The sequence below is a fragment of the Carcharodon carcharias genome, chromosome 4 (assembly GCF_017639515.1).
Source record: "Carcharodon carcharias isolate sCarCar2 chromosome 4, sCarCar2.pri, whole genome shotgun sequence".
In the NCBI taxonomy this organism is placed as follows: Eukaryota; Metazoa; Chordata; class Chondrichthyes; order Lamniformes; family Lamnidae; genus Carcharodon; species Carcharodon carcharias.
Window position 1 is genome coordinate 109495264 of NC_054470.1, and position 18583 is coordinate 109513846.

Sequence of the window (18583 nt, forward strand, 5' to 3'; positions counted from 1 at the left end):
TTGAAGAGTCATATGGACTCGAAACGTTAACTGTATTCCTCTCCGCAGATGCTGTCAGACCTGCTGAATTTTTCCAGGTATTTTTATTTTTGTTTAGAATAGTTAAGTACTCGTTTGACCGGTGCAGACGAGGGGCCTTTTTCTGTGCTGTAGACCTCTATGACTATCCCTTCCTTTAAAGTGCTCCTTAAAACCTTGCTCTATGACCAAACTTTTAGTCACTTGTCCTAACATCTCAATGGCTCAACATCAAATTTTGTTCGATAATGCTCCTAATAAGCACCTTGGACATAGACATAGAATGCACAGCACAGAAAAAGGACATCAACCCAACTGGTTTGGACTACGCTGACATTTACACTCCATATAAGCCTCCTCTCACCCCTATTTCACCTCATCCATCAACATAACCTTCTATTTCTTTTGCTTTCATGTGTATGTCTAGCTTCCCTTAAAAACACCTTCACCTCACTATCCTGGAACACATTCAAACTCAGATCCCAGATGTTCAAAATTCTTCCTCTAATAGGTGCCCACAGAACATCAGGGTTTTAAAAGTGTCTTTAAAATTTGGGATGCTTTTCTACATGAAAGACAGTGTGTTAAAAAAAGCTGTTCTGGGAGTTGTGCAAACAACTCTCAACCTTTTGTCTCTGAAAAATTAGCCTTCAGCAACATATTGAGGAATTAAAAAAAAGACTTGCATTTATATAATGCTTCTCATGACTGGACATTTCAAAATGCTTTACAGCCAATGAAGTACTTTTGAAGTGTAGTCACTGTTGTGATACAGGAAGTGCAACAGCCAAATTATGCTCAGCAAACTCTCACAAACAGCAATGTGATAATGACCAGATAATCTTTTTATTGTGATGTTGATCGAGGGATAAATACTGGCCAGGATAGCAGGGATAATTCTTCCAAATGGTCTCATGGGATCTTTTACATCTACCTGAGCAGGCAAATCATCTCATCCAAAAGACGCACCTCCAAAAGTGCAGCATTCCCTCAGTACTGCACTGGAATGCCAGCAATGATTTTTGTGTTCAAGCCCTGCAGTGGAACTTGAACCCAGAACCTTGAGATTCAGAAGCAAGAACACAACCAACAACTCTCCACATTCCCCCTCCAAATAAATAAAAAGGATAACCCTTGCTTCATCTGTACAACAATTAGGTATCCCAAGAATGCAGGTGGCTGGCACAGAATGCAAAGCAACAGGTAAACCAAAAAATAACAGTGAATATTTGAAATCTGAAATAAAAATAGTAAATGCTTGATGTACTCAGCAAGACAGACATCATCTGTGGAGAGAGAAAAACAAGACAGTATGTTAATGACATGCTGGTACATAAATTATTACTATTTCATTTCAAGTCATCTTCCAAATCTTGTCACTTTTGCAGGCATTGTGCGAAGTCCCAGGATACCAATGAAATGGATAACCAGTTAATCTGTTTGGTATTGTTGATTGTGGGCCAAAGGATGGCCAAGCCACCAGAAAAACCTGTTGCTCCTCTTTGGCTGTACTCTCCATTTGTCAGTACATTCTATTCCGATGATTTTCAGCTCAGTGCAACACTTACGAACAGAAATGAAACTTGAGTTTTTGGTGAATTCCTCCCTATTTGCAGTTTACTCCCATGTTCAAGTGTGCACAAATGTTTTGTTAAACAATTGCAAATCTATCACTTGGATTGTTACTGAGGGAAAAATCCAGTCTCACTTTAGATTGGACTCAATTGCATACCGTGATATCAGCATGCGTGGAAAAAGAGTGATCTGCAGTTTAAAAGCTTTGTAAATCACTCCACCCAAATTGTTTGTGGTTGATGGCAAAGCAGTGTTTCTTTTTTGCTGAGGTACAGGGAACTTAATTTATGCCTTCACAGATTTAAAGTCTGATTTTTTTCACAATGCACTCTTAAAATTGTGAGATATTGTCAGCTGTAAGAAACCTTTAAAATCACCAGCAAGTACTTAAAAAAAAATCAATAGAAATGGTGCCTATACCTGGGCAATGATTTTTTTTCGTCACTTTTTACAATACATTTTAAAATTGAGATATTATCAGTAAGAAACCTTTAAAATCATCGGCAAGTACACATTTAAAAAATCAGTAGAAATGGTGCCTATACCTGGGCAATGATTTTTTTCGTCACTTTTCACAACGCATTCTAAAATCGAGATATTGTCAGTAAGAAATCTTTAAAATCAGCAAGTACACATTAAAAAAATCAGTAGAAATAATGATTTGGGCAAGATTTAAAACCCTGTTAAAGGGAAGTTAGGAAAATAAACTTTGGAAAGTTTAGAAAATAAACCATGAAAAATAATTTCCTCCACAACAGACCACGATGCAGCCATTGGTTGAGACACAAAAGAAAAAAAAGTGACAGCATTTTCAAGTACATATATATGTTAAAGATTCACATCATTTGTTTGTTAAAAGGTATTATTCCTCCACCCCAGAGAAATTAAAAAAGGGCGGACATTTCGGAGCGACTCGAAAGCAAAAAACAAAACGTCGGGCGGGGCGGGGGGATTGGAAATGGCAGCTAAAGCTGGGAATGCTCACAAATAAAATTAGCACCAAACACTAGGGGGATGGGGAGGGGGTGATTGATTTTTGTTTTTTTGGGATATTGGGGCTGGTTTTTATGATTAATGGAGAGAGAGTTGTTGTTCTTGGGGTCCGGCCGACAGGCCTCAAGACCAACTGAAAAAGGAAATCGGCGTTAATGCAAGGGGTTGCTCAGAAACAAAATCAGCATTAAAAATTGGGTGTTTTTTTAATTTTTTTTTGGGGGGGGGGATATTGGGCGGGGTTCAGCGTTTATGGAGGGAGGAAGGGGAGAATTGTTGTTGTTGCTGCTGCTCTCGTGGCTGGGGCCCGCCATTTTGTGTGAGTGAGTTGAGGTGAAGGGGAGGAGGAGACACGGTGCGAAAAGGAGGAGCTTCTCCCTCCTTCTCTTCAAGCATTTCTCCCTGCCTCCCTCTCTCTCTCTTTCCCCCCCCCCTTTTTATTTCCGTCAGCTTGTGCCGAACAACTCCCCGATCCTTTTCGGTATTACTCACGGCGGGAAGTTGCCGAGCCGCTGTCTTTTTCCCCCCCTTTCCTTCGACGGGACGGTCAACGGCTTGTTCTTTTTGAAAAAAAGAAGCTCGCGTCGGCTCCAACCGTCACCTCCTGTTACCGCCGCCATCAGCAGCATCAATTCTTCACCTCTCTCTCTCTGCGTGCTAGTGTCTCTTCAGGGGGTGTGTGTGCGATGGACGGGTGAGTTGATGGTGGCCTGTCTTTTTTTTCCCCCTTTATTTATTTCCCTCCCCAGGCTCGACGCCACCTTCCCCTTTTCACTTTTTTTGGGTTATTATTAATGGTTTTTTTTGGGTTGTTGTTGCACTTGGCTGGCATGTTATATGGTTCTTAATCCTGCAGTGTTTTAGGTCATTTGAGATTATATAATGTGTATGTTTTTTTCCCTCCTCCAGCTTGTGGAGCGTTTGTCGAAGGATTTTTAGGGTTTTTTTTCTGGTGCGTTTGTCCCCTTTTCCAGGCAATTTCTTTTTCAAAAAGGAGCTAAAATTGCGCGTGGGTAATGGGGAAGGAAGATTTAATCAAAAAACAACTTTATTTTCCTGTTTTAAAAACATTCTAAAAAGAAAATGGATTTTACAAACCCAGATGAAGACGATGAGGGGCAAACTGTTAAAACTTCAAAAAATTAATGTGTGCGATTTGTAACCGTGGATGTGGACGGCGAGTGATCATTTATTTTCTGATCAAGTATGTCTGCCTTGTCTGGGTTTTTTTTTGTTCCTGTCTCGCTTTGCAGAAGGGAACGTGTTTCAGGTTGTAGTTTGTGTGCTCGTACAACGCTGCCGAGTTGGCATGAAAAGCCATTTCCACCCCCTCCCCCCCCCAAAAAAAAAGAAAAAGCGTGGAGCCTTTTGCTGTTCTCTCAACTCAAATAGCTTCATCTGTACTCTCCTTTTGTCTTTTTAATTTTAAAATACTGCAGTCATAAACCATAAGCAGATCTTTCTGAAAATCTGTCCCTATTTTTAAAAAAGTCATTTCCAATTTTAATTTTATAAATCATTTTCCCCCTGTCTCTCACTTTAAGTTTCATTTGTATCACTGTGTATAAGTAACTGGAGCTTTAACTTTTTTTTCTCATGTTCTCTTTTTTCCCCTTTTCCTTCCCTACAGCATTGTCACAGATCTTATAGCAGTCGGTTTAAAGGTAGGAGTCTTTTCTCTCTTTCTAACTTTACTTTTTTCCCCCTTTTTATAATTTCATGCACCCCTTGTGTGTAAGCTGAAAAAGTTCAGTCTTGAGCCTTCCTGACTTTGTGTTTCATTGTGTCGCTGAGTGGATTTTTTTCCCCCTCTCCCTTCCTAGTTTATCGTCACCATTTTCTGGCAGGGCTGCTGTTTCAACAACAGCCTCTCTCAAGCAATTAGTCACAGGGTTGGCAGAAATGAAGTAGTTTCTCTTCACTAAGTGGTTGCGAGAGTCCGAACGATTTTCGAAATAACTACAGATTACTTGGTCACGTTTTTTTTTGCTGAAGCTGCTAGTTAGCTTAATGCAACAGAATATCAAAAAAAGTACAACAACAGGAAGTATGTGGATCTGGTTTGAGGAGCAACTTTTTTATATATCCTGTTGGGTCGATACTTTTGTGGACTGTTTGATCTGTTTTATGTGCTTTGGATTTGCAATTAAACTGCATGGTGGATTTTTTTCTTGTTCTAAAATGTTCAATATCTGGGTTGTATGGAGCAGAATTATAATTATGTTTAACACAACAGTCTTGGAATTAGTTTGTGAAAATCAAGGGTGTGTTTTATTCGTGTGAGATCCAGATTGAGGTAGACATCTCTCCGGGCTTTGCGTAGCCAGGAAGCATTCAGAAGTTCAGATTACACAGTAAACCATAAAAGTGAATATTTATTAACTTATGAACATCATTTGAATTAAGTTCCGGCCTATGCTGTTCCATGAAATATAATTGGTTGTTTTTTTTGCTAACAGCAAAACTCAGGCCAGGAAGTAGTTTTTGAATCAGGATTTGTACTGTAAGTGTTTGACTGTACTGCATTAAGTTTTATTTGATAACATACTATGGGGGACAATGTACTGTGACAAATGTATCACTAGGTTTGTGTATCTTAAACCCCATAAATAAAACTCCTGAATTCTACAGAACTGATTCCCATGAAATCACTCCCACTTGTTTGTTTTTTTAAAGGTGAAATCCATCATGTTTCACTGTTGCAGACTCACCAAGCCATATGTTCCTTGAACTTTCTGTTCTCCTGACTCCGCCCTCTGCATTTCTGTCTCTACTTCTCTGTTTTTTGTGACACAGCCTTCTTAATTGCTTCCCCTCTCTCTCTCATCTTTAAAAAAAACTCCTCAAAACCCCCCTCATTGCTGCCTATTCAGCTTCTCACCTATAAAACCTAAATGTGAAGCACATTGTTCTTTTACATTGAAGGCCAAGGAGACAGGTTTTTTCTGGCGTCACGTTTTAGGCAGCCATGGGAGTGTATGCAAGAATCTAACCATGTTTTGGGCCTCAGGATGCGGTGGGGGTGAAAAGGGAGGAGAGGTTAAAGTTGAACACGTATTCACTTTTTAAAATCATCCTGTGCCATTTTTATCTGTTTTAAGATATTTTCATGATGGACTTGGGCCTATTTGCTCAATGCATTTAATGTTTGTTGACGTTTGCATTGTTTCCACAATTAATTCAATCGTCTGTTTGGTAATTTTAGTAACAAGTTTCGATGAAGTATGTTTTTATATCCGTGAATTTGTGATGTTGCCTAGGAATGGAATTGTCTTCAGTTTGGTAAACAACATTAGCATTAATTGGTGTGTGGTCAGTTTTATATTGTAGATGCAATAAAGAAGGCTTTTTTGAGTCGTATTGCTAGTTTCTCTACACAGGTGCCAGAACTAAATTTGAGATTTCCACATGCTAATTAAAACACTTATCTGTTTCATTTGTAATTTATGTTAAGATTAAATATCTCAATGTTATTTATGTGACTTAGTGTCAGATGTTAATGTTCCTGTGAAGCATCTGAGGATGTTTTACTATGGGTACAAAATAGCATTTTCTGACAGCTCACCCACGCCTCTATCAAGGCTCATTCACATTTGAGTCATTTGTCTATAAGAGATGTTTTACTGTGTTAAAGCTGCTATATAAATGCAGGTTGATATCGTTTTGCTATTTAACTTCAATTTGTGCAGAATAACCACAAGCATTATGCTCTGAACAACAGAACTAACCTCATCAGGAAATTTTTTACATTGTAGGCAAAGGAGTCCACAGTTCAATGTTTGTAATTTGACTAATTTTTCTCTATTATTGAAATTGAGAAGAAAACAAATTGCAATTGCCTCCAGTTCACTTCATGAGAACTTTTTGGAAAAGGACACTCCAATTGAGTTCACTGTTCTCAATGATGGAAAGGGGTTGCTATGTAACTGAATGTTATTTTGTGAATTTGATTGAGCAAGGACAGTTTAGGCTCAGGATCTTATTTCTCTATAGACTACTCATTGTGAATGAACCTTGATAGAGACTTGGGTGGGCTGTCAGAAAATGCTATTTGGAAGATTGTACCCATTATAATAGAAAATGACAGGGACGTTTACTGTCATGGTACTCCTCTCATTTTACAGTTTGATTCCTTGTACAACTGTTTGGTCTTTTTCTTGAACGTGAGTAGATTGCATTTTGGTCAGGAAAAAATTGCGCACTTTTGCAGTTGCAAGTTTGAAATGCAATGCAACTAAATTGTGGAGTCTTGTAATTTAGCTGTTCTCTGTCACAGCTGAAATGAGATTCTTCAATACTTGTTTTCAACAATAAATAAATGTTGAAATGTGAAACGGCTATTCAATCTGCTCTGTCATTTAGATGCTGTTTCACAATACAATAACAATTGTACTTGTAACTATATCCTTCTATTTTGTTGGCAATCCAGTGCTTGTATTGAAAGTTGTGCAAAGAAGATATTTCTGTAACTCTGATTTCTTTTAAGCTTACTATACACTCCAGTTACCTGATTCCAGTTTTTCTTTAAAATGTCCTAACGTCTTTTTTGTAAAATTATTTATTGAAATTTGAGTCATGATGAGTTTTCACCTCCCATCCACCCTTGCAGTAAATAATGGGTTTAGTAGAATTTTTTAGTGGCTCCATGGCTTAATATTTGCAATTGTCCTTTTGAGAATCCTTTCCACTACCTTCGCAAGTATTTGATCCCCAACAGGACATTGTGGGTTTGGACGACAATAGCTCGTTATTTGTTACCTGAAAATTCCTGTGACTTTAAAAAGAAATTCCTGACTATCTATTCATCTATATTCACATCCTTTTCATATCACTGGTTCTGTATTAAAATCTTGAGTGTTTACAGCAGCAGTAGGATGGAATGAAGTTATGAATTTAGTGAGAGATGGTGCCCACCGCCTGCATCAGAATTTAAAATTTGTTGGTTTGAGTGCAGCTAGTTGAGAGGGTTTCTTTTGGCCTTTTTTTGTTGGAAAGGAGCTGGCTCTGATGAATTGATTGACCTTCACCATACAATTGTAATATAGCTGAGCTGAAACATAGGTCTAAGCCTTGTTAAGAACTGTTTTTTGAGAGCCTGCAATCCTGATGTGCATTATTTTGTGATGTTGACATATTTTGAATGACAGTTATCCAGTGTTTAGTTAATTGCTAAATTCGGGCCTTCTACCTCACTAAGCTTATTTAACATATTTTTCATTTTGTAATCGTAGTTCTCATTAATTTATAATAGTTTACATTTTTCAACATTATGTTCCATTATGTAATGCTTATGCATTTGTGAAGATTTTGTCGGTGTCATCTTTAAATATTGGTAATAGAAGCAATCCAGGACCGATTCCTGTCCACTGGTCCCCATTGCCCCAAGTCGTGGTATTAAGATTGACCAAACCTTTTCTTTCCTATTTAATCAATTTACAACTTCCTTATCCACATGTTTTTTGAGGTTCTTTTTCAAATGTGACTTAAACCTCATTACTAATGATGACCAGTTTATTGTACACTTGCATAGGAAGGGAAGAAGGCCATTCAGCCCCTTGACACTGTTCCACAGTGGAGCTAAATTATGGCTGATCTGTACCGCAACTCCATTTATCTGCCTTGTACCATATTCCTTGATGCCCTAACCTAACAAAAGGCTTGGCGTTACTCAGTTAAATCTTTAATTGGCATTGCCCATAAAATCTTTTAGTGGCCATGCCCACGAAGGTTACCACAAAGAAACAGGTCATTTTACCAAACCAGTTTATGTTGTGTTAAGTAAGTTCTAATCACATTTATATCATGGTCAACATCCCTTTATCCTTAGTAAGATGTCAATGGGTTTCTTTGGTGTCAGTGCACTTCCTGGCTACAGTCCAAAGTTGGATGCAAATAAAATTGTGTATAATGCTTTTTCACAGGCATTAGCTGCTCAGTATTGTTATCAATTTTCTCCAGGTGGTCAGTTTGGAATACTGAATTTCATATCCAAAACTTGAAAATCATAAAATGAAAGTTTTGTCTTTCTGTGGTTCTCTAAAAGGCAACACAGTCTGAATCTTATAGATTCTGGTTGGGGGGCAAAACACAGGATTTCTTTAAACATGGGATGCATTTCGTCTAATTTTAATTTTTAAACTTTCATTCAAAGAAGTTTTTTTTGCTTCTTGAAGCCTGATCTACCTATCCAAATACCTCAAACAGCATAATAGACTGTAACCTCCGACTAGCATCGACCGGCAGAAATTAGAAGAAATAAAGTGACTTACCTGGTCTTGAAAATTTACGTTGACATTTCAGATCACCAGGGCCTGTATTAACATACTCCTTGCAGGCCCCAGCGAAATGTAGATCCAACCTATTCAAGGAGGCCACGCACCCCCTCTTTTATGGCACTTGGTGTTGTAGAGCAGGTAAGTTTTTAAAGGACCAGGGAAATTAAGTGTCTAAGGTAAGTAGATAGTATTTGGGGGTGGGGTCAGTTGGGGGGGTGGCGGCAGATGATCTGGGGGCCCAAGGTCATTTTGGGGGGTGAAGGCGGCTGGGAGTCTGGGGCCGCTTGGTGTGGGGTTGGCCTGGGTCTTGACAGTAGCTTTCAAAAGTTAGAGGTTTTATTCTAATTTTTTTTCTGGGTAACTGTGGAGGAACCATCCGAACTTTGCGATTTAAACCGCATTTGCAGATGGTAGCCAGTGCAGTGCAATTGTCCAGAGGAAGTGTGCACTCCTGGGCAAATGTCGTGCAAAATCTTAGCTGGGAACTTGCCAGAGGGATTCCCCAACACATCTTTGGGGTACCCCACAAATCTGACACTAGGGAGTGCAGAAATTACATGCCAATATTTTTTGCTCTGAATAAATTTGAAGTGTTACACCAATTTCTTTAACCATTATCTTGATCCTTGTCTTTAGAGTGCACTTTTTTAAGTACTAAAATGCATAGTAAAACTACTTGGCCAATTTATGTGAAATTTCATGAAGTTTCATTTCATAAACCAATACAAGTGACTGTAGTGTCCTACTTAGTTATGTCATCTATTGAGAATCCATAATCTATGTATTGTTTTGATCAGTAGCTTTCTTTTGAGAAGATACTTGCCTTAAATACTTAATAAAGTACAATGAAGCTGTACTAGTTGGCCAGCTTGCTAAGTCAACCATTCTTTCGAAGTCTCACCTTGTGAATCAATCATATAGAGCACAATTTAGCTAAGTAAAATGTCAACAGCTAGAGTTAAGAGGTGGCATTTATGTATTGTACAGCAATCCTTGAAGTAAATTCCTGCATTTATAAACTGTTGCTTTGCCTTTTTTTTTCTCTGTTGACACTCAGAAATTAGATTCCATAATCCAAATTAAATTTTGAAAAAAATCAGACCACTTAGAGGATTGGGCTTTACGATTGGTATACTGTAGATATTAGGGCCCTGGAGGAGTAAAGCTGAACAACAGCTGTTACACGTTTACTTGGTAATTACCCAGAAGCCAGTACTGCACAAACATGCCTATTTTGTCATGTCTAATGACCATGTTAACTACATATACCTAGTGTTCTGAGAATTGATTTAATTGCTGTTTTCCTTTTCAGCAGAGTAACCACAAAGAATGATAGCATAAACAGATTACCCTGGTGGGTGTTACCAATAGCATGAATACTAAGAACTTCCTGATGGCTATGTAAATGATTGTTTGATCCAATATTTAAACTTAATATTTAACTGTTCGTGCTTCCATTTTTCTAACTGAAGTGCGTTAACATTTTAAAAGCTTCACTTAAAAGCCTAGACATTATGGCCTAGGGACATAACTGTTTAAATTTAGAACATAAGGCACTTTGTTGTGCTTAAAATTAGCTAGTGATTATTATTTGCAACATTCCCAAATGAATTGTTGAAATCATAGATTTACTTTCTCTACCATTGCATGCTCTAAACAGTGTGTCATAACTGTGTTTAGTCTTCTGACTAGATTGTTGCTTTCTCGGGGCAGATCATACTACTTATAATGAAAACAAATTGACTTTTCTAGACTGCTTGCCACCATGATACACCCTTCATTTAAATAGTCTGGGCAGCAACTTAGTTTTATCAGGGCCGTTCTGACCTCTTGTAAAAGCTGTACCTGAAGCAGTGTGAGCCAAATGGTCAGTTTTCCAAGCAGCCCCCACCCCTTCCCCATTTCAACATTTGGAGTACAAAGTATTACTCATTCAACAAAAACTGCTTGACATATGGCTGGATACTGTACTGCAATGCAAACCAGTTGTATTCTACCTGTGAGTATATCCTGGTTTCCACTGGCACTTAAAAGAACTTCTTTGACAATTTCCTTCCCTCTTGAAGGTGCCAGCTGCACGTTGGGATGCAGTTGTATGGCTATAAGGCATAATTGAACCTTTCTCAAATAGCCATTATTCATGGTAAGCAGAGATAGTGAGTGTTGAAAGAGTAAGTCAGACAATCTTGTGATGAAAGGTCATCGAGCATTTCCAGCAGTCTCTGTTTTTATCACTGATCCTGCCTTCCCCTAATGTCCAAGTAGTTGTCGTTCGAGCAGATAGTGTTAAATAGCAATCCGATGTCATCTTCCTGACCCTCGGAATTGTTGCGAGTTCCTTGATGTTGGTATGCACTTCGGCATTTCCAGCACAGGTTGCTGGACCGTGATCAGGTGTGGGACCCCTGACTGACTTCTTTTCCCAGCTAAATCAATGTAGAGTATTTGTACCTTGACATTTTCTTAAAATGGTGTTGAAAAGTTTTGATATTTTATACCACAGATGTTTCTTTACGACAAGCTTTCAAGTATTAATTTGTCCAGAATTATGTATTGATTACATTTAAATTTGCACACAGATTTTCTATGGGCTTGTGCACTGGAACGTGCAATAATTAGAAATTCAGATGGTGTGTAGCCTTCTTTAGGGGATTGGGGCCATATTAACATAGCATTGAATCCTTACTGAGGGACACAGTCTTGAGCAAGAGGACCGTGTTCAGTGCCAAATCATGTACAGAAAGTGAAAAAAAGATGGGATTAATAGAGATAAGAGAAAGTAGGTCTTTTATTTAAATGTCTTAACTGTTTTAAATTTCCAACAATAATTAAAAGTTTTAAGGAATGAGACACCACACTTGTAAAAGTTAATTTTCAGTGGCTAAGAGATTGTTTGGTAGTAATTAAACTTTATCATGCCCTTAAAATTTAATGCTCACTTGAATGGCAAGCCTTAACTTGTGCTGCCAGATTTAGTGAGTGCCTATCTTCATGTTTTTCAGTGGCAATCTCTGGGTTGGGTATGATTTCTCGCAGAGCAGGGTAATTTGTACATAAGCTTCATTATTTCAGTATTGAATTGTATGTGTATGATCACTTTTATGTTGCTGTCTGATTTACTCCTATGATAATGAGCACTGATGGCATTACAGTTCTTATTTCTGGGCCAGAATGTTAGTTACTCAAGATGGTAGGCTTAGAAATGCTAAAATCCCATATGCTGCCAAGCTTGGGGATTTATCTCTAATTGCATGCCATTATATACATATAAGTGGGTACAATATAGGACTGTGATTTTTCAAATATGTTTGATTTAAGACAATTTAAAATCCACTATTATGAATTCCCACTTGCATACTCTTTCTGCTACAGACATTCCACATTGCTGCTTAAAATTGTCAATGAAAATTGAGAAGTAAAGGTTTACAATTTTACATTTCTGAAAATCTAAAATCTAATTGATGTGTCAGTGATACCTTTGTGCAGATCTCTGTCCTGCAGGATGAGCTTTGATTTGTCTACTGCCTAGCACAGGTGTTTGGAATGTCAGATGTCTGCCAATTGTAAAAACAATGGGTAAAACCTTTGTATGGTCAATTAATAGATTCACACCACTTACTTCACTAAAGTATTTAGTATCTGAGGTTGAGATTAGATTCAGTGCTGCAGACACTCATTGAGTACACTCACTGAAAAGCAGTGAAACTTGTCCATCATGATCATGAGTTAATCTATTTTCTCTCCTTTTTGGTTTGGTGAAAATAGCAACATTGTAAAAGTGAAGATGGCAAAAACAATAGGATAGCTCGGACAAGGTGTGTCCAATATAATGTGCAAAATTGAAAGACCCTCGTGCTGGAAATATGTAACCTTTTGTTCTGGTGGAAGGTCATTGACCTTCACAGTTGCTGTCAGACCTGCTGAGTATTCCCAACCTTTTCTGTTTTTAATGACACAAAACTTTAAAAGTATTGTGAACTGTGAGGAGGATAGTGGTAGACTTCAAGAGGGCATAGGCTGATGAAATGACTGGACACATGAAAGATGAATTATCAAGCAGGAAAATGTTAAGTGATGCTTTCTGGCAGGAAAAATGAAGAAGGGCAATGTAAAATAAAGGGTAATCTTCTAAAGAGGGTACAGGAGCAGAGGGGCCTGTGAGTATACATGGACAATTGTTGAAGATAGGGCAGGTTGAGAAAGTGGTTAAAAAGGCTTAAGGAATCTTGGGCTTTATATATGGAGTACAAAAGAAAAGTAGTTATGTTGAATCCTTATAAAACACTGGTTCAATCTCAACTGGAATATTGTGTCCAATTTTGGGCACTGAGTTTTAGGACAGTCATTGGGGAAAAAATGCAGAAAATACTTATGAGAATAGCTCCAGGGATGAAGAAGGACTTGGGGCTTTCAGTTAAGAGGATAAATTAGTAAAGTTGGGCTGTTCTCCTTAGAAAAAAGGTTGAGAGAATATTTGATAAGGTGCTCAAAATCATGAGGGTTTGGACAGAGTAGATAGGTAGAAGCTGTTTGTGTTGGCAAAATTGTTGTGAATTAGAGAACACTGATTTGAGGTGATTGACAAAAGAACCAGAAGCAACATGATGAAAATCTTGTTATGCAGCGTGTGGTCAGCTGCATGAGTGTGGTAGAGGTAAATTCAATTGTGGCTTTCGGAAGGGAATTAAATAATTACCTGAAGAGAAAAGAAATTGCAGTGCGCGAGTGAAATGGTAAGAGAGTGACACTGAGTAGTTTTTATACGGAGCCGATTGGCCACCACCTGTCCTGTAACCATTGTATGATTCTATTCTATTTTATAATCCAATATAATATAATGTAGTGCCTAAAATGTGGCAGGAATGGTTATGGTTTAAAGGATAAATATATAGCTGACACCCCTTTGTCAGGCTACCAGAGAAATGGGATTAATTAATTGATTCTGTGAAACTCAAAAAACACAGCCATCTCAAAGAAACTAAGTTTGTTGAGGAAATTGACTTGTTCCGACGGGCTTCTCTCTTTATGATCTGCTTCCTAGATGCTGAGTCATCACCATGCCATTGACCAGGTAAAATTGATCTGTCTGTTTTCCACTAGGTAAATTTAAATATGCAATTCATTCAGAAGTGCTTTCTGGGATTAAATTTAATTTGTTTTCTTTTAACTGTTGTTGGGGAGTGTATAAGATGTGGCATTTGAGTATAGGTGCTGGAAGAAAGCTAACTATATGCTGGGTGTGAAAGTCTACAGCTATATGGTGTCAGAGAAATGTGCTTTATGTCAAATAATAAAGTTTAATCCAGTGGCTGGAAACCTGAACTTAATTTATTAAAAACATACTATAGGTGACTTGGGCTTGTAGCTAAAGATGACTACCCAATTTGCATCACTGTACCTTCTGCAATCCAGTCCATTGAGATGGAAACAGCATGTCTGCAAAGACCCATCAAGCACAATGACCAGGATAATATGAATGAACCAAATCCTGTCCTCGTTAGCAAGACATCAAGGCAACCACCTGAGGTATTCAACTGGTGGAGATGAGCCATTAAACCTAATCACTTGGACAGTGGGACCCTCGCTGAAGTGGGGAGGAGATTCCCAGAGGATTTGGTTAGGTTACAAGGAGGAATACACTAGTAATGACCATGTTTGAATCACTGGGTGATGGTCATATGACAGGCTCATTCTTTGTGTGTTTGAGCAACTGCTTTCTCTGCAGTAAAAGACAAAGCAGCTGAGAGACTGATGAGAGAAGAACCAAGTGGGTCCCTCCTTTCTCCCCCTCTCCCCAACCTGCCTGGCAAGCTTTTGAACCCTGTTTGCTGACTGTAACCACCCAGGAACGCCCCTGCTGCAGACAGACTTCTTGAAGGAAATAAGTCACATGCTACTGTCTCCAGAAGGACAGCCAAATCAGTTAGCTACATCTTTAAATCGCATCCCCAAGGGAAACAGTAGGACCACCAAATTCACCGAGGCCAGCCATGTCACCAAACTACAGAGCCTGTTCCCTTCCATTTCTCTGGACTCTAAATTTGACCTATCTTTCCTCATCTGTAATCTGTGTGTGTGAACTTCGAGTGTGCGGGCGAGATTGGAGTATATTTTATAATTATACTTGGATCAGGTTAACTATAATAAAGCTAACCTCTTTCTTTGTTAAACACAAAATCTGTCCGATTGGTTCTTTTATTATAGTGCGTGAGCAGTTAAGCATTCAGTGAATTGGCAAATGTATCCTCAAAAAAAATCCTGTTAGAGTCAAATGAGGCATGGAAAAGAGGGGAGCCATTTGACCCCTCCATACCTGACCATAACAATAGACATAATAGTGTGAAAGTAGAATGAAATATTTATGAATCTTTCCTTTTCTCTTCCAATTTAGGAAGTGACTTACCTTTTTTCACACTCTACCTATGGGAAAAGATTTTCCCATGACCTGATGATGATGGATTCTGCTGCCACTTTCATGGCTGAGTCCTTAAGGTTGGGAGTTAAATTTGTGGGAATGAATCAATTCTCAACCTTGGTTGAGCTGCAGCACCAACTTGCTGCACCACCTCTGTTTAGAAATTATTGCTTAATACCAATTCTCCATTGCCACCATTGTGCACTTTAACCCAACCAAAAAGTATACAACAGGAAATGAGTCTGGATTTGGCTATGTTTTACTGTCAAAAGTGTAAAACCTATGGCAGTTTCTAATGAACTTGTAAACGTGGCTCACTCCCATGTGTTTTTCATTTATTTGAATTTACAAGGCAGGTTTCACCTTTTCAGTACAGTAAGCCCCTGTTTTAAGTTGCCCTGTTTTTAGTCGTTTCATTCTAATATTGATCAGTTAATGGGGCTCATATTCACTTTTAGTGTTGGAAGTTTTGTTTTCAAGTCACCTCACGCTGGGGCTGGCATCGGATCGTATGACCTGATCAGCTCCATTTTGGAGCAGCCTTTCCTAACCCTTTTTCCTCACTGACCCGTCAGCTTGCGGCCTCTCCTGTTTTCCATTCCACTTGGATGCTGCTGACCCTCTGGCTCTTGGTCTCTGCTGCTACTTGACCCTCACAGTTGCTGCTGACCTCCTCCCCCCCCCCCCCCCCCCCCCCCAGCTTGCAACTTATCTCTTGCAAGCCGAAGCTACTCTTCCTCTTGTTGCTCATCTCCAAAGTCCTCACTCTCAGCAAGGGTTTTGGAGAAGGAAGTGGGGAGCAGCGAGTGTCAGGGAGCAGGATCTGTGGCAAACGGGAGGTTCAGCAAGTAGTCAGCATATTTCTTTTATGTTATTTCCATTACCAATATAGGAATTTAGCAATGTAAAGTATTTCAACTTACAGGGCATAATGTTTTAATACTTTTTTCTGATGAGAAATGTCCTCCAGAACCAAACTACAGCTTTTACATTGGTTTTAATGGGAAAATCTAATTCTCTTAAAAGTTATTGCACTTTTCAGGAATACAACTACAAATTTAAATGAGGACATATCCTCACTAATATACTTTTAAAGCATGCTTATAATATTTAGATAAAAACAAAAAACTGCAGATGCTGGAAATCCAAAACAAAAACAGAATTACCTGGAAAAACTCAGCAGGTCTGGCAGCATCGGTGGAGAAGAAAAGAGTTGACGTTTCGAATCCTCATGACCCTTCAACAGAACTCAGTTCTGTTGAAGGGTCATGAGGACTCGAAACGTCAACTCTTTTCATTTCCACCGATGCTGCCAGACCTGCTGAGTTTTTTCCAGGTAATTCTGTATAATATTTAGATGTTGAGTGCTTGATATGTTGAGATGCATATTTGGTGTCCACATAAACAGCCAATAACAGGAGTCAAAAATTATCCTTATGCTAACTGGTTTATTTTCAGTGCTGTACTGCTCTATCTATTTCTGCAATTCTTAGCAAGTTTATCCAGTGAGCATTTAAGGTGTGTAGGCTCAGAAGGACTCAAGTTTGAGCCCCTATGACCAGCAGCTGATGCCAAGGGCTCAATAGTTTCCTTCATTTTGTGTTAAAGAAAATAAGATTGATCCAAGTTTTCTATTTCTCCAGTAGAAATACGCCTCAGTTATCGTTGAAATTAGCATTTATAGTGACGTTTTTTGCAGTCGAATAATTTGGTGACATCTGCTGCAAGATTCACATCCAAAAGGAATGCTATTTGGGCAAATTACTGGAGGGTAATTAGTATCTGTAGAACATTGATTCAGCAAGAGGCAGTTATATTCTGGAAGGGTAACAAGCAAAGGAGAAATAATTGAACTGCATTGTTTACTGCAGTGCCCCATTTGAGATTTGTTTGCAAAAGAAAAAGGAAATCTCTTTCAGAAAGGACAAATTGAAGCATGACATGTGTCAGAACCAGTTTCCTCCCCTTAGTTATTGTGATTTTCTGTTGCTTTCAAACTCTATTAATACTGGATTCATCACATTAATGTAAACTACATGTAATTTTCTCTGCTTGGCTTTTAACAGGCCTTGGAACATCGCATGCCTCTTCATTTATTTGCCTTTTTGAATATTCGACTAACTGAGTAGTATTTTTGGAATTTTGTTTTCCAGTTTCTGGTGTGCAGTTTGTCTGTTTTGGATAACTAATCTATTATTTCTATCTTCGTTAAATTGAAATTTTGAGATTTATTGCTGTGTCACTTATTTACAGTGACCATTACTCAATCTCTGGAAAAGTGAGGGAGGAAACTCATTCAGTTGGTAAAATAACATTTTTGACGCATGAGCTGACTGAAGCATTTCACATTCTGTTGTCTGTTGACTGACACTTAACTGAGTATCCTTTTAGGAGGAGAAACAGTACCTATCCACTCCCACCCTGGTTCCTTTCTCTTTCTGCTCCCTACCCCCTCCGAGCACCTGGCTGGCATACTGGAGATTTTGAAGATAATACTTGTAATAAAACGCAACTTCAGTGTATGGACAGATTTATAATAGAACAGAAAAGTATCTTCAATGGAATGAGGTAAAAAAAAACATTGAGCATCAAAAGTGCCAGCATTTTGAAACACACTCAGGAAGTGATTAACCTGTAATGAATTATTCATGTCAATTGTATTATTACCGGTTCTAAAGACTGCATTGAATAAATCATTAGGATACTGCATATGGTGAGTTCTGTGTTGAACTTTGTGATGCGTGTGTTCCATTATTTTGTTCATTCTGGCATTGTATTGATAAGTATGGTTTGTTTTCCCCTGAGAAGATTTCAAAAATTTTCCCAAGGACTACTGCTTGTTCCTTGAGAATGCAATTCCTCTGTTAATGTTGCTCCCTTCCCTTTTTCTTCACCTGTCCCCAAAAAATTATTAAAGACAAGGTGCTTAAGGGGGAGGGCTGAAATATTAAATCAGCATGTAGCTTAGACTTGACAACGACATTGCCAGAGGTTTGCTTTTCTTGCTTGAATTGAAGAGTGTAATGGGAGAAAAATTAATTAAGTGTTTTAAAAAGTGGTCTAATTTCATGAATTTGGATCAAAATACAGCAGTTGGGACAGTTAAAACTTGTCAAAGTGCCCATTTCTTTGTCAGGTTTGTTGCTTTATAAAGTGCCAAAATTCATGCCTGAGCTATGTCCCATGATGTATTGTGTTTCAACAACAACCTGCACGCTGGCAATGTGCATTGTGTAAATATGGACACTACACACAAGCTGTACAGTGGAGCTTGGAACAGATTATTTTTGTTATAGTAGTGCCACTC

The 18583-nt window shown here is 38.5% G+C and overlaps 1 protein-coding gene across 6 annotated transcripts in view; it reads left to right on the plus strand.

The window, feature by feature from the left end:
* Window positions 1–2954: 2954 nt before the first annotated feature.
* ptbp3 (polypyrimidine tract binding protein 3) overlaps window positions 2955–18583 on the plus strand; it is a 116807-nt gene continuing 101178 nt past the window's right edge. For 2 of the 6 annotated variants that reach the window (XM_041186612.1, XM_041186611.1), the window contains exons 1-2: window positions 2962–3280; window positions 4217–4250. In XM_041186612.1, coding sequence (XP_041042546.1) covers window positions 3273–3280; window positions 4217–4250 — 42 coding nt within the window. In that variant the 5' untranslated portion in view covers window positions 2962–3272. Of the gene's footprint in view, window positions 3281–4216; window positions 4251–18583 lie in introns of all 6 variants that reach the window. The other 4 variants (XM_041186615.1, XM_041186610.1, XM_041186613.1 and 1 more) reach the window with 4 other exon arrangements.